This window comes from Glycine max, chromosome 5 (genome assembly GCF_000004515.6).
Source record: "Glycine max cultivar Williams 82 chromosome 5, Glycine_max_v4.0, whole genome shotgun sequence".
NCBI classification, from domain to species: Eukaryota; Viridiplantae; Streptophyta; class Magnoliopsida; order Fabales; family Fabaceae; genus Glycine; species Glycine max.
In genome coordinates, this window is record NC_038241.2 from 35,865,035 (window position 1) to 35,891,165 (window position 26,131).

At 31.3% G+C, this 26,131-nt stretch overlaps 3 protein-coding genes across 3 annotated transcripts; 2 read left to right on the top strand and 1 right to left on the bottom strand.

The window, feature by feature from the left end:
- The first annotated feature begins 1,149 nt into the window (after positions 1 to 1,149).
- On the top strand, positions 1,150 to 8,391 carry LOC100779210 (acetolactate synthase small subunit 2, chloroplastic). The gene is made up of 12 exons (XM_003524185.5): positions 1,150 to 1,488; positions 1,594 to 1,807; positions 1,955 to 2,038; positions 2,159 to 2,227; positions 2,845 to 2,928; positions 3,055 to 3,207; positions 3,745 to 3,831; positions 4,470 to 4,574; positions 4,685 to 4,807; positions 5,884 to 6,036; positions 6,949 to 7,014; positions 8,182 to 8,391. Exons 1-12 carry the CDS (start codon positions 1,280 to 1,282, stop codon positions 8,263 to 8,265), a joined length of 1,431 nt encoding a protein of 476 aa, XP_003524233.1. The 5' UTR covers positions 1,150 to 1,279; the 3' UTR covers positions 8,266 to 8,391.
- Positions 8,392 to 9,951: 1,560 nt separating this feature from the next.
- On the bottom strand, positions 9,952 to 15,622 carry LOC100810943 (rab GDP dissociation inhibitor alpha-like). The gene is given in 13 exon segments (NM_001289344.1): positions 9,952 to 10,226; positions 11,375 to 11,449; positions 11,531 to 11,741; positions 12,542 to 12,666; positions 12,908 to 13,009; positions 13,577 to 13,639; positions 13,748 to 13,828; positions 13,973 to 14,084; positions 14,600 to 14,772; positions 14,870 to 14,977; positions 15,093 to 15,176; positions 15,306 to 15,368; positions 15,458 to 15,622. Coding segments are annotated over 13 exon segments (1,335 nt in total). The 5' UTR covers positions 15,545 to 15,622; the 3' UTR covers positions 9,952 to 10,175.
- A 4,650-nt stretch (positions 15,623 to 20,272) lies between these two features.
- LOC100811480 (zinc finger transcription factor YY1) lies at positions 20,273 to 24,933 on the top strand. Its single transcript, XM_003524954.5, has 6 exons — positions 20,273 to 20,544; positions 21,436 to 21,494; positions 21,973 to 22,172; positions 23,043 to 23,132; positions 23,742 to 23,885; positions 24,219 to 24,933. Exons 1-6 carry the CDS (start codon positions 20,459 to 20,461, stop codon positions 24,753 to 24,755), a joined length of 1,116 nt encoding a protein of 371 aa, XP_003525002.1. The 5' UTR covers positions 20,273 to 20,458; the 3' UTR covers positions 24,756 to 24,933.
- The last annotated feature ends 1,198 nt before the right edge of the window (positions 24,934 to 26,131 follow it).

Genomic DNA, 26,131 nt, shown 5'->3' on the forward strand with positions numbered 1-26,131 from the left:
ATCAGAAACTTAAAGACATATAAGATGAGTTACATGTGTGCACATATATAGGTATTACTATTTACTAGCTAGCACAGTGGAGGTGTATATGTATAGAAAAAAGAAAACAGTCACATTATGGATTGATGTTTGTGCAACGCGACTTATGCGATTGGGTCACACAATTAAGGTTTATTTATTTACTGAAATACAATTGACTGAATTGAGAATTCATACCAAACTAGCATTAAAAGAAAAAGGTTAACAACTAATAAAAATTATGCTAAAATAAATGAGATAAGGATGAATTTAATTCGCCTGAACTTTTCTGTTAAATAGAAGAGGAGGTTAACAACTTAACATAAAAGTAAAAAAGAAAAAAGCAAAGGCACATGCATCACTAATTCACTATAAATGTCATTTGAGAGTTCGATATGAATCTATGAATATGATACTTGAACAAGTGAACGTGCGTGTTCCTCACTTCCTTTGCCATTGCTACCACCAAACTCCAGCTTCAAACTTTCAAATTGCCAAAATTCACTCCAACAACTTTGGACAGGGGACTCGCTCACGTTGCTACAAAATTTCCGACAACCCCCTGCGTTGAATATACGGTGACAAGGAAGAAGCTTGATGTAGGGTTAGAGTTTAATTTTTATTTCCACGTTACACCATTTATTCTAAATATAATTGGGGAGGGGGTTGTAATTTTTACTTTAAAGCACTTCAAAGGTATTCAAAAGAATTTTTACGAAATTTATTCGAATTTACAAAAATAACTTGCGATTCTTATAAAGTAGTATTTTTAACTTATTTTGATAACTTAATACGGATACACTTATTTTAGGAGTATGTTTTTGACACTCATATTACACTTCAAAATTAAAATTAAAATTAAATTGTAAAATAATAATATTTTAATTTTTATAAAAAAAATTATGAACTTGTTTTACTTGAAATAAATTCTACAAATTTTTGGTTCAACCAATAATAATTACGCATTATAAAAAAAAATTAGTTTACTCATGTTTTTTGACCTAAAAAGACAAAATAAGTTAAACTTACTCGTAAATCATGTCCCATTAAATTTGGCATAGAATTGACGTAATTGAAGCTTAATAAACATTATCAATTTGAAATAATAATAGTAACAAACGATGTTTTTATAACATTACCAAAAAAAAAAAAAGAAATAAAAATAGCCGCCACAGTGCAGTGAAAGCAGTAGTAGAAGAAGAAAACACGAGTTACGCACAGTCCCGGTGCCGCCACCACCACCATTGGTTTCAGTCAACTAATGGCAACCACTCTCACTCCAATCCAAACCCTCAAATTCTGTTCTCCCAATCCCAAACCTCTCTTCACTCCCAAACCTCTCTTCTCTCCCAAACCTCCTTCCATCTCCACACCTCACACCTTCCGCGCCGATAAACTCTCTCTCTCCGTCTCCGCCGCCACCTCCTCCTCCAACGGTCCTCCCTCTCCTCCCTCCCCCGCTCGCTCAAAGCACGTCCTCCTATTCCCTTCCCTTTCACTCCTCTGCGTCCGATTAGTTACTGTTCTATTCTGCTCCGATTCATTACTAATTGATGATTACTATTGACAATGCAGGGTTCGTCGACACACGATTTCCGTGTTCGTCGGCGATGAGAGCGGAATGATAAACCGGATTGCCGGCGTGTTCGCTAGGAGAGGATACAACATCGAATCCCTCGCGGTTGGCCTCAATGAGGACAGGGCTCTCTTCACCATCGTCGTGTCAGGGACCGATAAGGTGCTGCGCCAAGTCATGGAGCAGCTTCAGAAACTCGTCAATGTCTTAAAGGTTCACCGTCTTTTTCGTGACATACCAATTCCGTGTAACTGGCGTTTTTATTGTGTGTTTTTGTGAGATGTCATTTGGAGAAAGTGTTTGATAGTGAAATTAGTGAGAGATTGAATCTGAAGGAAACGTGTTGCTAATGCTGGCTAGGTAGAGGATCTTTCGAGGGAACCACAGGTGGAACGTGAACTGATGCTCATAAAAGTGCATGCGGATCCGAAACACCATGCGGAGGTACCTGCTTAGTGGTTTGTGGTTGCTGTATATGCATGCATCTGTTATGTTATGTGTGTGTTTTGTTTTGTTGATTGCTTCTATTTGTTTATTTATTTATTTTTGCTGGAATATTCTCAGTTGAAGTGGTTGGTGGACATCTTCAGAGCTAAGATTGTGGATATCTCGGAACATTCGGTGACAATTGAGGTTATTGCTGGACACCTTTTAATATGTTTTAATTTTTAATTTCCATGTTTTAGTGAATGCTCTGTATTCATATGTACTCACAATCAATTGGACTGTACTTGTAAAGTGGAGAAAATTATCATTGCTGTTTCATTAAGATAATTATTTACTATTGGAGGTGAATTGTGTTATGAGAGTATGGTACAGTACCTTGTAAACAGCTCATCTTGGGAATATACTACATATATTTATATACTCTTCCTTTTATTGCATAAATAATAATGGTGTAATTACGAAACTAAGGTTGGAGTATGACTATACTGTGGTTGACTTGTTGGACTGGCTGTTTTTATGTTATTCTGTTCTTGATAGGAGTCTTTCATTTTTACACAAATAGGATTTTGCTCATCTTTAAATAATATCAGGAATAAATAGTGTCCTGTATGAGCTGGGTAGATATTTTTTAGCCTTATTTGTGCAAGTGTTTGTTTCATATTTTGATTATTTTCTTTTCCATCTACCTATTACTTAGTCACAACACAACCATTTCCATATCATTACTTGCAATTTGTCATTAGATATTCTTGGTTATAAAATCAGGTCATAATCTTGGGTGAATTGTTCTGCTAATGTTACAGGTAACTGGAGATCCAGGGAAGATGGCTGCGGTTCAAAGAAATTTCAGCAAGTTTGGAATTAAAGAAATAGCCAGAACTGGAAAGGTTGGAAAGCTCAATTGAATACCTAACAAATTTCCTTAACTTTTTATCTTGTCTATTTTGTTGAGCATTATAAGGCTGTACAAAATTTACTAATTCGTTATTATTGGATGATGTAACTATACTTAGATTGCATTAAGAAGGGAAAAGATGGGTGCATCTGCTCCATTTTGGCGGTATTCAGCTGCTTCTTATCCAGATCTTGAAGGAAGAACACCTGTTAATGCCCTTGTGGGAGCAAAAAATATGAAACCTGTTGCCAAACTTGATACACCTGTGGGGGTATGATCTTATTTACTCTTCAACTCTACTGTTTCCATTCTAAACCTATGTTTGAGCACTTCAACCTGAAAATTTAAATGTTGTAGCTTGAAATTAAATAATTGGCATATCCTATCAAAAGTGTTAAATTTAGAATTCACAAACAAGCTTAGTTTCCTGAAGTAAAATTATGCTAGACAAATATTGCAAAATGGTTTTAACACTTATGCATATCGCAAACACTATTGATATTACAGCTAAGGGTCTTTTCTACTGAACATCTTTTGTCCCATGTGCTTTGGAATATATTCTTGTTAGATTTATGTTGTCTTTGGCTCTTTCCTTAACATCAATTGTTCTAATTTTTAAGTTTATAGAATTTCAATGATTGGCTAAAGAAGAACAAATCAGTAACTATTGCAAAGAATGAAGCTAATGCTGACATAAAGGCACTCCATTACTACATGTTTGATATTCTTCTGTTCTTTGATTTGTTTGCTCATTAGTAAATTCAAATATAGTCTGACCTTTTCTTTTGACATGTTTGCTTTTGTGAAGGGAGATGTTTATCCTATAGAACCATCAGATGGTTTTACAGTCAATCAAGTTCTTGACGCTCACTGGGGTGTCCTCAATGATGAAGATGTAAGTGGTTTGTAGTGGCTTATTGTCCTTAAATGTATCCCTTTTTCTTGTTTCCTTCTAATACATAATAGATATACATACATTATCTTCATTTGCAGTTTCTTGTTAGTGCTTTTTTATGTTTCCCCTTTAGAGTTTGATTTAAATAGTGATGTAGTTTCTGTTTGAGTTTTTGGTTACATATTTGAATATATTTGTTAGAAAATATATGGAAATATCCAAAAATATTTTATCATATCTGAGAATAACCTCTTTAGGAATAGATTCCCAATTTCCTTATTACCTCTTAGGATTAGTTACCATATTTCTTTATTTTATCATAATATGTTTCCTTAATTGATTATGATTATGATTAATATAAATAAGGCTTAGTACTTTTAGGTTTTATGAACATATCAACACATCAATACATTATAATACATCTCAGTTACTATCAACTAGTGTTTCATTCTCTTTTATCTTTCTTCCTCCCTTAATACCTAAAGCCCCAGAATTCCAACATGGTATCAGAGAGGGTACCATTCTCCCTCTTCTGTGCCTTCACTACTATGTTTATTGTACGTTAGCATGTAATATTCATCAATTTTATGAATGACATGCTTGTGACTGTCTTACTGTTGGTGGAATAATTCCTTCAGACCAGTGGAATTCGATCACACACGTTATCCATGCTTGTGAACGATGCTCCTGGAGTTCTAAACATTGTTACAGGAGTTTTTGCTAGAAGAGGCTATAACATTCAGGTTTTCTTTTTATTTTATTTTATAATATTTGTGTACAAATTGCAAGCACATAAATCCAATGTTTTTGATTTCTCTGTTTTCTCATCTTGAATCTGCTTTGTTATTTCCAGAGTTTAGCTGTAGGACATGCAGAAGTTGAAGGACTTTCTCGACTTACAACTGTGGTTCCTGGGACAGATGAGTCAATTAGCAAGTTGGTGCAGCAACTCTATAAGCTAGTAGAGCTACATGAGGTTCAAAATCTCTTTGAAAAATAATGCATCATATCCTATACATAAATTATTTGCTTTGAGTAATATATTTTTTTAGTGTTTCTGTTTGCAGTGTCCTGTAGCACTTTGAGTGCCTGTTTAAGTTTTGTTTGGAGAATTATTTACATACTTTTTCCAGTTCCCTGAGAGAAGTTTAAAATAAAAATGCTTCTGAAAAAAAAAAGAAACTATTCCCAAACACCTACTAAGTGCAGATCTCCCACCAGTGTCCTAGTGGATACAGAATTTGGCATATCAGGTTTAGCCCAACATGTGACCCTGAGTAGTCTACAATGTCACCCAACTAAGTTTTTTTTTTTTTTTTTGCAATTTGTGTTGAAACTTTTGAAGTGGAGGAGGAAAAAGTTAATGCTTGATTAGCCTGAAACTGTAATTCTGTGGTATAATCCTATTATATTGTAAAATCAGCAGTTATATTAGAGTGTACTAAATTGCAGCTACAGTAAGGATTTAGGTGTATTAGGTTAAGGAATTTGTCAAAGTTGTTAGGTTATTTCTCTAAGCTACAGGTTTCAACATTGAGCATGTAATCCTTGAAATCTTCATTGATCATAGTGACTTTCCCCCTTATTTTTGCCCATGGACATTAGCCTATAGTTTACTGTACAAACCACATTAAATTCCTTTCTTTTTTTGTTTGTGCACCTTGACATGACTACTAGCACAGGACATTTGTCTTGAAAAGCCTTTGTTGGGACTTAAATGCAGAGTTAAATATTAGCAGATTTTGTGTTTCCTAATATTATGTGAATAATAAAAAGAGTATTCTGAAACTTGAGATCTTGCACTGGTCTTATTTTTAGAATCTTTACTAGTTTTTGGAATCTTTAGTATAATTCCAGAATTCCTATCGAAAAACATTCTATCAAATCTCTTACTTGAAGCATAAATCCTTATCTTCCTATCTTCTGTTTCTTTCTTATGTATTTTACCTTAGAGAATGAGATTGATAGAGTGCATAAATATTTTACCTATTTTAATGTTTAAAAAATCTGGCCATTGCATTCTTTTCTGTATTTAAACTGATATTTCTTCAGGTTCGTGATATCACCCACTTGCCATTTGCTGAGCGAGAATTGATGCTAATAAAGATTGCTGTAAATGCTGCTGCACGGCGTGATGTCCTTGATATTGCTAGCATTTTCCGGGCTAAAGCTGTCGATGTATCTGATCACACAATAACTCTGGAGGTGAATTTTATGCAGACTTTTCAACCAAGTGATATGGCATTGTATTTAATGTCAACTTATATTGATACTCATAAACATGGTGGATACTGGATACCTCTATACTGTGGAGAGAATGTTGAGTTTAGTGACTATAGTGTAATTACAAATTGCACTAAAACCAATTAGTTTAGCTAAACGTTACATTGTTACTGTGCTACACGTTCATAGGATTCTGCATTTTTGCCAGTTTAATATCTGTTGGATCATGCATCAAGTTTTGTTCCAACAGCCAATGAAACCACCACAAATTGGGCAGGGTAGAGCCCCAATTGGTCCTCAGTTTATCACAAAGATTTTTTCTCAGTCATGAAAATAGATAACATTAAGCTATTTATCCAGCATCCTAACATTCTAAGAATCCTGTTATGCCCATTGTCTGCAGCTTTCCACATCCATGTTTTTCCATTGACATGATAAGCTATCAGCAATAGAAATGCTTTTCTTCTCATGTTAACAAATATAATTGTAGATTTAAATAAGAATTGTACCCTAACCTTTGTTAGTAACTCTATTTATTCTTCTTCCACATTAATATTAAATACAAAAGTGGGGCACTGAAATGACATTTTTCCTCAAAAAGTGTAATATAGTAGAAGTTAACAACTGATGACACCATATTGGTACAAGTTTCTCGGCTTTTCTTCGAAGTCATTATTTCTTCCTTCCGACTAGGCCTATGGTTATTAAAACAACAGGCTACTGCTTTTTTCTTAATAAGGTTATGCTGATGACAGAAAATGGAAATTTGATTTTTATATTTATTTATTTGCTTCAAAGTATTTGCTAGTTTTGAAATGTCTGCCCTGATGACTTCAGATTGACAGATCCTTTATTATTTTTGATTTTTAACTAATTGGTATGCTTTTGAACCAGCTTACTGGAGATTTGGACAAGATGGTTGCATTACAGAGATTGTTAGAACCATATGGCATTTGTGAGGTATGTTTTATAAATTTTTTCCACTTACCATAGTAGATATTTTGCTGAGACAGTTGACTTGTTTAAATTCCGTATTCCATAAACTTCCAGAGTCGAATTTGGTGCATTTACTTCCTCAAATGTATCTCCTGATTCTGTCCAAGATTGTTTACTCAGTTGCTATTATTTTGTTCTGAGGTTTTCCTTTATTTTACGGGTCAGAATATTCATACTGGAGGAAAGAACTCAGTTTTGCTAGTCTTGGCTAAGATGTACTTGTTTTCTTTTGAAGCTCTGTAGAGGATAAGAATAGGATGAGCCCCCTAAACAGGCAGTTAGCTGAGTCATTCTTACACGTCGATGTTCATTTTTTATTATCTACAAAACACACCAGTAGCCATTATTTTAAAAACCTAATTAGGGAATATAAATATAACAGTCAAAGAAGAGGGTTAAGAATAGCATTCCAACCAGAATTTGGAGTACATGTATTTTATTAAAATATAAAAATAACAATACATCAGAAAAAATGAAAAATATACCACAATGAATAAAAATAAATTTTTAAATATTAAAATTTAGTTTTTTAAATAATTTTTCACTGTATAGAATGATCTTTATATTAATATGAAATTTGGAAAAACCTTCTCTAAAGTATAAACGACTTTCTCTGTAGAACAAGCAGAGGTATATTCACCTTTGAATTTTGCTATATTATGATCATGATGCACATTAAATTCAATCAAACAGTGAATATACATGCAAATGTTTACTTTGAACCTTTTCCTTAACATTTTGCTTCCTTTTAGCAAAAGGAAAAACAAGCTAGCCACCGTGCATGCTATACTTGGTTTTGGTTTTCTTAGTGTGCTGTACTCCATCCTAAAGGTTCAAGATTCAAATTCCATTAGGAACAAGTGGGATGTGATACTCCTATCCTCTAATGGACTAAAGAAAAGACTCTGTTAAACACTGTCATTTACCAAACCTGTGCTGGATCAACACTCAACAGTTTAGTGCTGAACCGGCCAGTTATCACCAGTTCAAGGCTAGTACAGTTCTAACATGTAATTGGACACAACTGGCTGGTTCGGTCTTGTTTTAAGACTATGGTTTTTGCTCATGCTCCTATTGCACCGGCACTCTTTACTTGTAATCCAGTCTTTCTGATGTTTGTTATTGTTTCAGGTGGCACGAACTGGGCGAATTGCTCTAGTCCGCGAGTCCGGTGTGGACTCCAAGTACTTGCGTGGATACTCTTATCCTTTGTAATCACTTTCACCTGGGTGGAAGAACAATCAAAGTCTTAGGATTTTAAAGCTTGTACTTTCTCTTAAACATTGCCTACGGATTCTTGCCTTCTCAACTATAATGTTAAGTCTTTCAGTGATTTGCAAATATAGGCTTGGGATGACATCTGAGATTTTTTTTTTAAAAAAGTTTTCCTCCTCTCAACTTTGCTTAATTTTTTTGGTTGAATTACAGTTTACTATTTTGTGTAGGGACAAATTTTTTGCATGTCAAAATATTTATGTTTCTTACTTGGATGTTGTCTTTCCAAAATTAAAGATCCTTGTACTAATGCTATCGAGTCCTATGTTGTATGCATTAGGACATTAATTTTATTGTTTGTGCAATTGTGATGTTTTTAAACATATCAGTAATATTTTCTCGTATTGATTTATATGTTTTTCGCTGAAGAGTAATTGTCTTATGATAATACCAAGTTACCAACATTGTGTTATTTACATCTACCAATACAAAATAATGGAAGGTTCCAAAATAGTCGATGAATTATTACTAAGAGGAATAAAAATTATTAATTGATAGTGCAGGATTTCATGAAACTAATTGAAAAATCACGTAGATATTCATTGATTGAGTCGACAATTTTTTTTCCAATATGATAGTTCTTAATGTGCTTTTATTCATAAGGTATTTTAATGTATATTGAGTCAAATATTAGATTTTGTGTAATAACATAAAGCATTAATTGCAAGTTTTACTATCAAACTTTTATTATTTGAAAATTTTATCATACAACTTTCATAATTTTTTGTGAATTTCATCCCTCAAATTTTTATTCCACCCATTTTATTATCCAACTTTTAGCATTTAGTAAATTTTATTATCTAAATTTTGTATTTTATTATCATAGTAAGAAAATGACATTTTATTTTATCTGTAACTTTTTTTGTGACACACTAATAACATACGTAAAAATTAAAAACTTGTGATAATTTGTCAAATAATAAAAATTAAGTGATAAAATTTATAATTAAGCATAATATAAATATTAGGTGTTAAGTTAACCAATGAACTAAAATATGATGAAAAGGGAAGAGGTCAAATTTACAAAAAATAATCATAATAACAGACAAAATGCAATCAAGTCAAATTATTAAAAATGTAATTATAATAAAATAATGATTAAATAATGAAGTTAACAGTACACATTTTTACCAAAAAGTAAAAATATAATTTAACCCTTTAAACAATCAAGTCAAATAATGATTAAATAATCTTTTAGCTAATATTTAAGTTTTTTATTATTATTTGTCTTTAACATTTTAAATTTGATTTTAGTGCCTACCATCAAATATCAACATTAATTAATACATAATAAAATTAAAATGAAACAAATTGACTTGTGGCGTCACAAGACAGTTATGTAATTTTGTTTTAATAACGTTTTTTAAATCCTTGATAAGTTTATCATCATTTAACACTATTACTTAACACTAACTAAATTCTTTAAAAAAACTAAAATCAAAACAAAAATATTTTAAATGACTAAAATCAAGACTATAAGGTTATTTAAGCCTTGTTATTTATAATTTTTTTTATATTTGAATTAAAATGAAGATTAATACAACCCACATGAGTTTCAACTAATGAAAGATAAAAGTATCCAAACACAAATTGCCAGGGGTATGAAATGGTTGGAGAGACGTGCAATTAACATTTAACAATATGAAAATAACACTACATTACCAAACTAAAACCACTGCAGAAGGCAATGTATGTGAACACACAACAGAGCTTCTGGACGGGAAAAAGTTCCCCAGCCACACAAATCTTGTTTTAAAAAAAGAAAATATTTATTATAAAACGTTAATAACATTCGTTGTCAAGTCCATCATCACGGAACCCATCAGCAACAGATCATCACCGAGTTTTCTTTACTCTTCTGCAGCACTAGCAGCACTAAGATCCACACTGAGGTCAATAACCTGTTTAAAATTATGAGTACAAGAATCAGCATGTTACCCAATTACCAAGAAAGTTATCGAGAGAATATCATCAATCGTTATTCAAGATTTCCCACGCCCAAACAGGTTGCTAGTCCACCCATAAGGTTTCTGATTACTCAATGGTATTAATGCAATAGCAACAAATACAAAATCAACTAGAATGTTCAATTTTTTTCTTTCACCGCCATTCTTCAATCAAATTATTAACGAGTCTACACTTAGTTTATTTATAAGAATCAGAATTCATGAAATCAACCGATTTTGGAATATACAAACTGTTCATATTAAGAAAATGTTTGGTTAAAGAATATAATAAAAGATCATTTTATTAACAAATTACACCCCTGAAACTGCTAGCCATCAAATTTCCAGTGAGACATCCATTGTATAAGGAATAGAAAGATGAGAATGAAATTTAAAATTCATTGTATAACTCTACAAAACGACCATTGGATATCCAACTCATTCTAAAATGATCAATTAAAATTGATCTAAGCCATTTTAGCTTTTGGGAGAGGGGAAGAAGGGAATCTAAGGATTTTTTACTTTTGAGAAAATGTTCTGTTTTCATTTCTTATTTTCACTTTTAATTACAAAAATGTCATTTTGTTCTCATTTTATTTTCCATTTTCAAAGATTTGTTCCAGGTCTCTGAAATTATAAAACAAGGGTGAGGCTAAAAAACAGAAAGACTCAAAGTGCTATTTTCAAAGATTTGTTTCCCGAACAAATCAATGAAAGTAGAAGACCAAGTAATAAATTTGCAATTAAAAGTGAAAACTGAAATACAAAAAAACATTTTCTTTGCAGAAAATTGATTTACAAGAACCAAAAAGCCATATCAAAATCCGAAGCCAGTGTGAAACTTATGACTCATGCAAGTGCTTACATAATTTACTTAACCAACATGGCTCAACTAATAGCATTTAGTTGTAGCTAAGCAACCATTTTCCCATATAGGAATTAGGGCCCTAAGAACAACCGATTCCTACAGTATGTAGACTTATAGATATGTGATACAATATTATAAAATACAGTACTATTGTGGAACAATCTCAGTCACTATTTGTGGCTTACAAATTAATTCAAGAAATGGAAACAAGTGGTAACCAAGGCATAACACTTACCTTTCCAGTTATCAATGTATACATGTTGAGAACGTCATCCACAGTCGACTCAAAGTGAGTAGTAGCATCATAACTCTGTCAAAAAGTTTTAAATATGGTATTGTCAACCGATCAACATATGGCACAAATATTAATAACACCACTGAGTAAACTCACTGTTGATATAAAGCAGTTGTCCAAAGTGGGTTCGTTGACTGGTTCATATCTGTCATAGATATCAAAAAATATCTCATCAACAGGTCCTAGAAGGTCAATTCCAGGTTTCAGTTCAATTGCCGGCTGATCTGTCTCTGCCTCAGTTGATACAAATGCAATAAATTTTCCCTTTGGAGCAACATTGTGAGTATACGAACAACAAAATAGGTACCTGACCAGGAGAACAGAATAGAGCATTCAATTTAAAGAGGAATACACAATTTATAATTGATTGGGAATCGCATGCTCAAAACATTAGTAATTTTTTCAAGTTTTAAACATCCAATCATCTTAGAATTTTAGTATACCTTCTGTATTGGGGATGATTACAAAATTAACAGTCCTAACCAGATCATGACGTTTTATGGTGGTGTTTACTATGTTTAATAAGAAGAGTTTAACATCATACATTTATAATTAGTATAGCTGACTTTGCTGATCAAAAAAAAAAAATTAGTATAGCTGAAAAAGAGAACCAAAGGACATGACAGGAGATTGATATTGATATGTAAAACATAACACATACCTAATGGTCATTTATACTAATAGTCTAGGTCAATTTAGTGGTTACTAATACAATACAAATAGTATAACCCTGGACCAATAGGACTGTTAAGATCACGAGACTCTGAACATAAGAATCCAAATATTCTAAAACTCTGTAAGCTAAAGCTTGTTAAGCTTTACAAATAAATTAGAAGCATACTTGCATTTTTCACTCGTCAGCTTGACGGTTCAGTGATAGACGCAAACTTATTTCATGCTGGAACCATTTGATAATTCGGATGAGACCGAGTAATTTAGCTTCAGTCAAGAAACCACTGTCCATGCTAATTAATGGTCCCAGTAGCATGATATACATTGTATCAGTATTGCAAAATTTTCTAGAAATATATATATATATATATATATATATATATATATATATATATATATATATATATATATATAACATGCTGCATGTCAACTTACATGTCTGACTTCCGACCCAACTGTTTCTGTGGTAAAATAATTTGCACTGAATGGGAATCATCAGTGCTGGGGATTGGGTGGCTCATGATGGCTATCGCCCTTGCAACCCTACCAACCTTCCTCACCTGTTGAAATGATTACAATTTTGTATTAAAGAAGGACGCAATTTCCCATCAAGAGTCATTTAAGAAATTAATATCAGTTCACCATTCACCACTAATTTTTTTATCAACAGTAGTTAAACATACTTCAGAAACTAAACTGTTACATAGCATGACTCCTAGACTTTAGAAGCAAGCAATTTTTCACTCTCACCATCACCTGAACGGGTTGTAAATAGTGAAACTAGAGGTTGGTTTCTAATACCTTGCCAGGCAAATATGATGGATCACAAACAACTTTTTTACACTTTGCAGTTTCCCCTTCAGATGTAACACCAACAACCTTTCCTTCCTCATCAAATTCTACCTGGCATTCAAGCAAAAAATAAAAATTCCACAAGAGTGTATATCAGCATGCTGTTCAAACTTCAAAACAAATCAAAATCACATGGCAATTATAGTACAAAAATAGGATGGAAATAAACACAAGTTCAATAATTTAAGAAGGTATATATATTGGGTTAGGATATACTGACAGTGGTGTATATCAAATTCATAATCAATTATACACCAACGAATAAATTTTTCAAAGTTAGCATTAATTCATGCTCATAATTTTCACATAACCAAATATTATTTTCCACTCAATAAAAGTGTCTTCAAACTAGCAATTAATACATTTTTCAAAGAAACTAAAACATCAACTACTTGATGACAAATTGACAGCATGATTGTATTCAAATTTTAAAAAATATGACATTCAAGATCTAAATAATAATTATAGTTCGAAGACTGGATTAATAAAAAAAATCCTAAAAAGTTGTAATCATGTAAGTGTGCCAAGTCTTACACTAGTGTCAATTGAGATATATATATATATATATAGAAAGAGAGAGAGATGTGTGTATGTATGTATGTATAATAGAGTATATACCTTGCACTCAGGCTTATTCAACATATATGTTCCACCATAAACAGCACTAAGCCGTGCAAATGCCTGATGAAAAGAAAAAAAGAATTACGGAACCTTGAGCAAGACAACTTCCAACAGTATATTCCAGAAAAGAGATGAAGCAGATGGGTAGACATGTAGAGAGTGAGATACCTGGGGAAGCTCTCCTAAACCATACAAAGGATATATGTAAGGTGACCCTCCTTGAAAGCGTGCAAGAGACTCTGCATATAACTACAAGTAGGAAACACACATGAATATTAAATAGAGAAACACAATAAAGCTAATGGGAACGAAATGGAACAGAAGAAATTTTCAATTAAGAAGAATCCACGAATGAGAATGAATTACAAGTGCATGATAACGCAGTAAACTTACCTTCATTCTCTTCACGGTGTCCAGTGCTGGCTCAGCCAAGTAGCGATCATCGCTATGAAGCGCCAAAGCATGACCAATGAAGTCTATAGTGTTATCATCAAGGCCGTATTTTCTGTCACAGGTCAACAAAAAAATCAAAAGAATCTTTAAAATACTCCTGTTTCTTCTCATTAGTCATTACAGGGATGAAGAAATATAGGGAAATGTATGATCATTATGGCATGCGAAATAAATTTGATGTGTAACTACGTTACATATTTACACACAAAAAATGCCAAATAAGAGTAAATAATCGCATGCTAAGAATTTGAACAAATAAACACATTGACTCCCTATATAATATAAGAACTACAGAACAGACCATAAACCATATACTTACATTTTACTACCAACTTTACATGACTGACTCATGTAGCAGTTCGGGCAAATCCATTATATATAAAACAAAAATATAAATAAATCAAAATTTCATGACATATTGATAAGGATAGGGAAAAGGGCAAGCTAATTACTCCTAAATCAATTTCTACATGTTTATGCAGACTATGAAGGCAACACAAAAGCTGAGTCTGAGATGTTAAATATGAATAAATAATGGACGCGGCAAGAAAACAAGTGCACACATACGCTATCAACTCTTTAGTAGTCACTCTTGTCAAGTCCATCCCCTCGTGGGTCTTGGGATCGCTCTCGTTGTAGTTTTGCACATAAATGAAAAACTTGCGTGCCCGGCGTTTTTCAAATAGCCCCATAAGTGGGGACTTCAAGGCCTCCATGTCGTTTGCAGGCACCTTATGAACCTGTACCAACCCACAAGCAAAAAAAAAAAAATTAAAACATCTAAACCAAAAGAAACCTCCCATTAAGATAAACGAGCAACACTAACACAAACAATACCTTTCCTTTATTAAACACATAGCTCCCATCCACAGCTTTGAAATAGAGATACTTTGTAACATCGGTATGTATGAGAACCCGCACCAAATTGCCATTAGCCATAATAAACTAGAAGAAAACAAATCATTAAATAATAATGTTACACAAATTGAGAATCATATCATATGCATCCAGATTTAGTATACCAAAATATAATAAAATAAAAACAAATAAATAATAAGACCTTGGGGTTCATATCGATGTTGTAGTCCCTGCTAGCGCCCAAATGTGGAGGAGGCTTGTCATCTCCCCTGAATCTCTTCCAAAGCTGAAGAGGAGGACAGAGAAAATCATCATTTCGCAGTTCAAACTTCAATAATAACATATTGTTAATCTAATATTATTATTTTTGCAGGAAATGAAAATAGTAAAGAAATTATTATAAAAAAAAAAAAACCTGAATAAGATTGAGCGAAGTGGATTCTCCTCCGTAATAGTCGTTCCTATCCATATGCAGAACCTGAATCGAACAAGAAATAGCAATTAGCATGCGAGGATTGGATCGATTGAAAAGAAAAGAAAAACGAAAGTGATGAATGGAAATAGTACCTTGAGGCCATCGACGGAGAGAAGACCGCTGAGAATGCACTCCTTGAGACCCGTGCCCAACACGATCACATCGTACTCCTCATCCATGTTCGATCGATCTCGATCTCACCGAAAACGGGGTTTAGGGTTTCCCAACACAACACAAAAGTGTGATTTGATTGGTACGAGAGAGAAGATGGGAACAACCGGACGAACAAGTAAAAGGGCCTTGACCTGCACAGCACTCCACACTTAAAAATAAAACAATAATTAATCCCTCTGAAATGAAATGATATCACTCATCCCTGTTACTGTTATTATCACCCTGCCCCTCAATTTCCCTCAGGATAAATACAGTCTCTATTTTAGTGCCTAAGAAGGCGTTCCATACGCCGATAAGTTTTTTTATATAGTCGAAAATTATGAGTTTAGAAAATCATGAATCCTCAAATATTTATTTATGAGTTTATAACAGATCTTAATTTTTTCATGAAAAAAAAAAATGAATCATGTGATTTTTTTCGTATTCGATTAAACTTTTTGAACATAATAAATTACAAATCAAAATATACTATTAGTTATAAAACAAAAAATAGCACTAATAACTTTTAAAAGAATACACACTGCAAGACATATGTATATAGAGAGGAATAAAAGATTTCTAGTTAAGTTTTAACTTTCTACAATAATCACTTTTATAAATAAGTTTAAGATAAATTGGTTCAATATTATTAAAAATAATGTTGCTCTTCACCGATTAAAATCTCTCTCAACATCTAAAGATGTATTTAAGTTTACAGATCTTCCTAGATCTAGATCTTTCTAGTGTTGAAGATATCTTCATTTGTATATAGGTGATAACAATTATATTTATATTAATAATGAAAAAGTTAAATATGATATAAGAAGTGTCATAAACAATCACATATATAAAAAGAGTCATCATATACTAAAATGTTTATGTGTTCATAATACATAGCAAATGAAAAATAATAAAAAAGTTATCAAGAATCATGAAAAAAAAATAACTTGTACATGATAAATTAAAGGTTTTTTTGAGATTGTTTTATATATATTTTCAATTGAAAAGTTATATCGAATCCATAGAAATTTATACTAAAAAATATTCACCAAAATCTTTATATTTTTTAATATCCAATGACTTTTTTTTCAGTTATAAAAAATATTAATTAAATATCATTAGATTTCGATGTACTCCTTGAAAATTATGATAATTCCAATTAAATACCAAAATACTTAATAAAATTATTTAAAAGTCTTGATCAAATACCTTAAAACTTTGTTATAATTTTTTAAAAATCATTTAAATCTTGATCCAATACACCTCCTTATTTATTTAAAATGGATTTCAAATATGAAAGACTAAGATTTTTAACCCAAGATTTACATGAAACTCAAAACTTCTCCCAGCTAAATGCCTCCTAAAGTATGAAGCCGTAACATGAAAGATAAAAAAAAATAAAAAATCAAATATACAAAAAGTGTGACAAATTAAAAATAATTTAATGACAAATTGATGTTAAACTTTATAATTTAATATCAAACTCTTTTTTTAAAAATATAATTTATTATCAAATTAGTTTTTGAACATTAAAATTAAATTACATAATCATCTCACATATTTAAAGATATGACTAATCTCTCAAACTTTTTTAATATAAATGGACTAAAATTGACTTTTTCATATTTCAGGAGTAAAATAGATATTTATTTGTTTTGCTAATGACTGCATATACTTTATTTTTATTTTATTTTCTCTCAGATTTTTTTCCCAAGCCAGGCAGAAAACTAGAAATACTATAGGACACAAAATCCACTTTTTGACCATTTAATACTCGAAAGATTGATTAGGCTTGAAGCCTAAAACAGTTCACCATCAATTAATCTATGCACTTGGTAGATAATTATTTAAATGTGAAATTAACATGTATTAGTTTGAGCGAGGCTGTCTGTAAAAAAAGAAAATATAGTTTGAGTGAAATTGAATTTATACTTTTAAATAAAGACTTGAGTTGAAATCTTATAAATAAAAAAATAGAATGAAAAAGCTCATTGAATCAATCAGCCAATTTTTTTAATATAAATTAGTGATTTGTAAAACTAATAATTAAATACTCAAATTTAATATTTTATTTTAAAAAATTTATATGATCCATTCATATTAACATAACATTGTTATAATTTTTTTTTATAGAAAATGATGCGTGTGATAGATTTATTAATTTCATAATAGTTATTTCAAAAATCACAGTTATTATAACTTTGTATTGAGATGGTAACTGTGATTTATATATTTTGTGTAAACAAAATTATCCAGATATATGAAAAAAATATTTGTTTTTATGTTTTCTTTGTCCTTCTAGTTTATTAACAGTGTTTGAATTTTATGAAAATACACACCCATTCAACCTCCATCACTTTCATTGACAATAAACAAATCTACTACAATCTTCATCATTTTTTGAATTAAAAACTCTGTAAACGAGAATTAGTATTCAGTATCCTTTTTTTTATTCTACCTGGTTTGTATAGTTAAGAGTACCCAAAAAAATTAACCAAAAAATTTAACTAGAAGTTTTACAAGTAAAATAACAAGTGTTGGTTTCTTTAAATAATAATAATAATAACATTATTATTATTATTATTATTATTATTATTATTATTATTTGAACTTCGTTGTTAAGGGTTCTAACAAAGTACATTTGTTCCCTTCTTTAGTTTAAAATATCTTAAGTTGCTTTTTAAACAATTAATGGTATGCAGAAGTGAGGTGTCGACCTGATGGAATCATATCTTACACAAGCTATCGATATTTGTCCAAACAAAAGAAAATCAACTTAAGTTATACTATTTTGGATTAAAGTTTAGAAAAAGATTTTTATGAATTCCAATATACAAAAATTGATTCTAATACATCAAATAAAAAAAGAAAAGAATATTACCTTCAAGATAAAAAAAAACATTTTAAAAATCTCCCAATTTTAATTTAAGCATGCACTTATATGATCAATATCTTTAGAGTTACACTTTAGAAGTCTAACTTAAATATGAACATTTTGTTTTGATCCATATAGGACATCAAATCCGTAATTGGCTGATCTAAATTTGTTAGATAAAATGTAAGGTTTGAACTTTAAATTTAGGTAATTTAACTTGACTTAATCATAGCTCATTCTAGATTAAACTTGCAAAATCTAGATGAAATACAATGATTTATTTGAAATATATTAGGAGGAATAGACTCATAACTATCTAAAAATATTTACAACTTTCCTAAAGCTAGTCATATCTAATGAAAAAATAAATGTTAGTGTTTCCATGGAAAGAAAGCAAATGAGTCCCTATAATTGTTCCACTTTGTCCTAAAAAATGTCAAAAAAAAGTTACTATTGGTTGTTGTCAAGCATGAATAATTGTTATTGAATACTTTAAATAGAACTCACATTAAAAAGGAAAAAGAACAAAACAAAAATGTTTAAAATACTATAAGAATTTTAGTGCTAAAACCGACAACCAAATATATGATTGACATGATAATAAAAATCAATTCTAATAATGAAAGTACAACTTGAGCATTCCCTGTAGTGAATCACAATCAAGAAGAAGAGATGTAAAATACACCAAAATTTTATCCAATGAAATACATGAAAATGCATGTCATGTGAGACATCTCCATGGAGAATAACTTATACATATGGAAGCAACCATCATGATAACATGTTCTCATCCAACAACCCAAATCATAATGCAATTTTTTTATAACCTCGTATAACACATAATACAATTGTATCATAACACTTTACCACTAATCCTCACAGGAATAATGACTTGTTAGAATTGTCACGAGAGTTTCAATTACTATTACACAACAAATGAACCTTTGTTCACATGTAGTGTTTTATGCAATGCATCCTCAATGTCTATCTCAATCTCCACTGCTTTTTCCATTATAAGTGTCTGTAAAAAAAGTTTAAAAATAAATATTATTTGAATTTTTTAATGTAATATTAATCACTTTATTTTATTAATATTCTTAATAAATATCATTTTAAGTTTTTAATGTAATATTATATTCACACTCAAATTTAATTTATTTACACATATTTTTTAATTAGTCTAGGTAATTAGTTAGTTAGTTTTTAGTTTAATAAAAAGTGAATACATTGAAAATTTATAAAAATTAAGAAAAAAAAAACCATAACAATAGATATGGTAACAAATTTTGATGGCTTAAATTTTAAAGGGTTGTTTCACATAAAAAGAAATTGATTTAAGTAATAATTATTGATTTGAGTAAGCGAAAAATGAACTGAAAATAGAGAAGTTGATATCAATTTAGAAAATGCAAACAAAATAATAAAAAGATAAAAACACATCAGTTAGAAAAATTGAATATGTATAATAATTAATAAAAAACATGAAATTTATGGTGAAGTTTATATATATATATATTACCTTAAAAAATATGTCCTTCCAGTAAGTATATATTGTAGTAGATTTTAATTTCTATACACTGCTATTGCAATTTTTTTTCACATTATTAATCAATTAGAAATTATAATAATATAAAATTTAAAATAATTATAATAAAACTTAACAAACTTTTATATATAAAATTATATGATTAAATAATAACATGGAAATACATTTTATATTACTATTTGATACACTATTTACTCATACTTTAATACAAAATCTATGATAAATTAAAAGTTATATTTGAATACACAATTAGACAACTTCCAACAATTTAAAATTAATGTACAAACCCCATAGACCTATATTTAAAAAGAAAACATAGATTTTTTATTATTTATTTAAAAGAAAAACAGTGTCTTCTTCCCATTAAAATTAACCCGCGATATCATGTTAGTGAAGAGGGAGAGAGGATCCAAATCCAAGTACGGTTGGGTTGGAGAGAAAATGCGTCCCTGCTGAAAACACCAAACCCTAAAACGCGAAAAGGGTTCTAAGAATTTGCGAAGGAAAGAGCTAGCGGAGATGGAGATTCACTACAGTAACAGCTATTTCGAGAGGCGCCCCATCCTCAAGTCCAAGGCTGCCGCTGTCAAATGGGTCAAAGAATGGTATTCCCAATTTCTTCACGCTCTCATTTTTTTTTATCAGTTTGCATCTTATGTTTTAGGGATTCAATATCGCGTAAAATTGTCTTGTTTATAACGAGGCTCAATTTATAGTCATAGTTCCATTATTTTGTTGTGTTTCAATTACTCATACAAGAGTAATAATACGAAAATATTGTTTAACAAATAATTAGAATTCATGAACAAGTTTTTATTAAAAATTAAAGCAGTGCACATATATATTAGAGTAAGAAATTTTTCCTCGTGAATTTGTACCAATTCAAACAGAGATTTGTTGTTAATTAATAAATTAAATAACTAAAAAAGTTAAGGAATAAAACACAAATCAATCAGTAATTCGCGTGCATTAGTTTTCTTTGTTAAGTGTTAGTTTGTTGGTTTTTCGTCGGGAGGAGCGATCAAACGTGACCTTTTACTCCTTCCCTTCTTTCTTAACCACCCAACCAGCCTTATATCTACTCTGTTATTGTTAATTACTGTGCTTATCGAATTAGCTTTGAGAATTTGGTTGGTTTTGATGTTTAGATGGAGGAGTATGGAGGGGAAGGAGGGGGAGTGCCACTTTTTCATTTATATTAAGCTTTCTCAGTAATTTAGTTTTTTTTTTTTTTTTTTTGAATGAGTGGAATGAAATAGTAATCAGGGATTATCATGGGACCTTGCTACCATTCTTATTATTTTTATAAACGTTTTACAATTTTCTCGGTTTAGGAATGTGAATGAATGGATATAATGTGTTTAAGGTTAGTCTTTCCATGTTGCTGTTAGATGGAGAGATCAGGTTATAATGTTTTAGCTGGCGGCCATGTGCAGTTTCTGTTATTTTCATATTTCATTTGGTTAAGTGTTATGCTAATAATCAGATGCTGCCAGGGTTCCCCAAGATCTTGTGACAACAGGAGGGAAGTGCATGATCTTAAAATGGGTAACAGGTTGGTCTTTTTTACTACCCAGCAAGCTTACATCTTTGCTCATTCCTGCCCCCATTTGGCCATTCCGTGTCTGTTTACATCTGTGTATTTTATTTTATTTTCTTTTAAAATTGATTGATGCTACTGTTTTTTTAGCTTCTATAATGATACAAAACTTGGTAGAAAATAAAGGGAAACAAGATTTGAGACAGAATTTAACATGGTTTAACCTAATGGCTAATATGCATTGTTGGCATGAGATAATCAGTTGTTTGGCTGTTTTTTGCTGAAGTTGGGTGAGAGGTGGTAACAGTTTGTATGTCTGGAGAGATAGAAGTTATGGTATCTTTTTTAATACTTAATACTAATTCAATAAACAATATTGTTGTAAAACATGCAAAAAATTGATGTTTAGGTGCTTTGCTAAGAGACCACTGTATGGCGATGTTATCATATCATGTTTTGTATCTTACATTTCTCTTTGTTTTACTTTCCTAAGAGGATACCTTGAAGACCTTGAAAGAAAAGGTAAAAGAGCCTTCAGTGCCAGAGCCAGAACCTGAGCCAACTACTGAAGTACTTTTTCTTTGCAGCTATGATGGCTGTGGAAAGACATTCATAGATGCTGGTGCATTGAGGAAACATTCTCACATCCATGGAGAGAGGCAGTATGTTTGTCACTACGATGGATGTGGAAAGGTAGTGGTTTTAATACTTACAGATGCACACCCATACACATGTATTTATATATACATATGTGTGTGTGTGTGCCATTGTATTGCCAAGTTGTGAAATAATAATTTACATTACTGCATGCTGCAAAAGCAGATCAAATTACACTTTGTTTAACCAGTCTCTTATCCAGTGATTAGCCTAAAGCCTATAGCTTTAATGAAACATTGTGTTGATCCCTCTCAAGCATAAACTCTGTTTTTCTTTCATGCCATGAATATAGGTTTTTGCATGTGTTTTCTTTTAGATTGAAGATTACATGTGTATCATTCCCTCTTTATTTTCTCTTCTAGCTTCTGTCTGGATCTCCTGGGTGTGTCATTTCCATTTTAATAAATGATGCTTATTGTTCCACTGTCTATGTCCAATAAGTATAATTATAGGGACTTGGGTATTATGGGTGGCCTAAGTGCCACATCGAGTAGTATAAGATTCTCGGTGGAGTATTTAAATGTTTGGTTCACCCCCCTTAACAGCTAGCTTTTAAGGGTGGGTTCCCCAAGTACTTGGGTAGCTATCATATAACGTGGAAAGGACATTTCATGGGGATATATAATGTTTACAATGCAACTCTGGGGGGCAGGGTTAGGTAAAGTGATCTAAGAACTGCGCTTTATTTGCAGACTTCAGGTATTGGCATGTTATGCTGCATGATTGGAGCATACTTAATTAAAACAAATCATTAAACCTTTTTCTAATTGGTTTATATTTTTTTAATTACACTTTATTTATTTATTTAATGCTATGTATCAAGTTGCAATAGCTTGCTGTGGACTGTGGTTTACTCTAATGGCAGGTCTATTTAGCAGTGCTGAAAGTATTTTGTTCACATTGCAGAAATTTCTGGATAGCTCAAAGTTGAAAAGACATTTTCTCATTCATACAGGGGAGAGGGATTTTGTGTGTCCTCATGAAGGCTGTGGTAAGGTGATGATTTGATCCAATTAAGGGTTTGTTGTTTTCTATGATGGCTTCCTTTCCTTAGTTGGTGTTGCATGTTCTGTGTGTTGTTCTTTATGTTTTACACATTTGGATTTGTGACATTCAAATTAGCTTGATGCTTTCCATCTATTTCTTCCTATCGCAAAGACCATCATGAATTTAGTATTCAACTGTCCACTCTGAATCTGTTTTGGTCGGAATGTTTTTCTCAATGGAAATTTGGAATTACCAGAGATATTCAAGCAAAGCTTGAGTTCTTAATGGTGAGACCTATGTGTACATAGTCTTTAAATTGTTGATATAGAGGGTAACCAATGAATTTGTAAAATTTTCAAGTTGAATCAATATAGACCAAATGTTGTTTTATAGTTGAGTATATTGTGATTTTCATAAATCTGTCATGAACTCTCTATACACGCGCGCGCGCACACACACACACACAAAACACTTTTAAGTGGATAAATTACTTTATGTATGATATTATCTTCAATTATTATCCACTATTTCATTCTCAGGTAAGTTATTATTAGTCTTTTGCTTTGGAATTTGGATAATGTCTTTATGAGTGTATGTTTGCAATTGCATCTGCTGCAGGCCTTCTCCCTGGATTTCAACTTAAGGTCTCACATGAAAACACATTCCCAAGAGAACTATCATATCTGCCCATATCCAGATTGTGGAAAGAGATATGCTCATGAATACAAGCTAAAGAATCACATTGCATCTCATCATGAAAAGGTTGGGTAGTGTTTCCTATTTGTGTTGCTGGTACATTTTCCTTATTTTTTTACCACTCAGTCTATTAATATTATATGATGCATTTTATTATGTAAAGCATACCTGTTGTCTTAATCCATCCATTTGGTGTTTGTGCGGTAGTTTCATTTGGTTTGTTAGTATATCTCAATACAAATATGTATTATTTCTCTCATGTATATCGTGAATATCTGTATAAAGATGTCTCTAATTCGAAACTGATGAATTACTCCAGTGGATGTGCTCACAAAATTTTGAAACTGTTAACATTTCTTGAACAGTCTTTTGATTTGCAATTTCGACCTTATCTTACAGAATGCATCCGTGGATGTGACAAAGTACACTACTCCCCCTTCAGAGAAGCAAACAAAAACTTCTAAACCATCTGGAGGGGCATATGGTTCTGCATCATCTGACCGTCCCTATGCATGTCCCTATGATGGGTGCGAAAAGGCATACATCCATGAATACAAGCTTAGACTCCATTTGAAGAGGGAGCATCCGGGGCTTATGGCTGATGAAAATGCAGAGCATGCTCAGGCTAATGTTGACAATGAAATGGATGAAGCAAGTGACCATGATGCCTATGTTGCGAAACGATCAAATGGTAAAATTCAGAAGCAGAGTAAGCCTAAACCAAACCTCAAGTTGCCTCCTTCCAAAATTGCAAAACGCAAACTGTCCACTCCCTCTTTAACTGTAAATAAAAATTCTTGGCCCGTGAAAGATGAACCTTTCGATGAAGAAGATAGCGAAGAAACAGAAGAGGATCGTGACAATGTTGAAGATGGTTGGAGATATGCAGGAGGAAACAATGAAGATGATGATGAGGAAACAGAATATGAAGACTGAATCAGTTATGGCATCCTCTATGAAACTTACCTTTTCCAAGAAATATATTTTCTCTTCTACAAAAAAATTTCAGTTGTCTCTTTTTTATTTGGCTGAGGAAATGACATCTTGTCAAACTGTGTGTTGCTGTTACAAGCATTAGGAAGAATTTATATAAATAAAATGCGATTTAAAATGCTCTTAGAGTGCGTTTGGATATAGAATTTTAATCGAGGAAAACAATTTAGTAGAGAATTTGAATTTCTGTAATCTAAAATTTATTGTTTGGATGTTATTTTTTAGAATTTAAAATTTTAGAATTTTAAAACAGAATTTTGAACAACTAAAAATCTGAAATTTTAATTTTTTTTTAAAAGATGAGAAATTAAAATTCTCTTCTTACAGAAAATCGTCTAAGCTCATGGTGTGAGGTATAATTAACACATTAATCATATTTTTTTTCATCTTCATAATTTTAATTTTTTTTATCCAAACACACTTTTAATTCAATTGTCATCCGTTGTCATCACAGGATTCTACTTGAATTTTGTTTGACTTTGAATAAATCTTGATATAGTAGTATAATTCTGTCATCGTGACATGCTATACAAAATATTTTATTATTAGGTTTGTTTTTAAATATTTAAAAGGTGACAACATCAATCTTTTAATAGATTTTAATTTTAAATTAGTTATATAAAATTGTCATTCATTCTTATTAAAGACCAAAAGAGCGATACAAATGGATAAATTTTAAGATATACTGAGCATGCCGTTCACGATTCTCCTAGCCGACCATGGCACCTAGCTCCATCACCCTTTCGAGCTTAGTGCCTGAGGAGTTGTGTATCCCTAGCAATGTTCTTAATTTTAGACTGACCATCGAAGGTAATGAGAATACTTAAATGTTTTTAGACTAATTCAATGTTTAATGGTGGAATTGGTATTAATAAAATTGTAATAATATAATTTCATAGATTTTTAATAGGTCACACACCTTGTGCCAAGTATGAGTTTTAATGAAATTAGTGTTGCTTATAAGAAATCAGATTTTTAATGTTAAGAGTATACACAGAAGTTTAAATTATAATATTTACTTTTAAGTTTTAATAATATACAACAATATTAATTAATAATAGGTTCATATTTGAAATAAAAAGAAAAATAGCATAATTTAAGTTGAATTTTTATTTGTTTAAGAAAAAACTAAAACAATATTATATTAGATGTTTTTCATTGACAATTGAATTGTTGGTCTTTCTCTAGGTTAGTTTTTTGGTATAGGATTAATTGTATTTTTTTCCTCTTATTTTTTTTCTTTTACAATTATTAATACTAAGTAATTCCTCTAAAAAATAATGATTAATCTTTAATAGAGATAATGAGAATGCATAAAA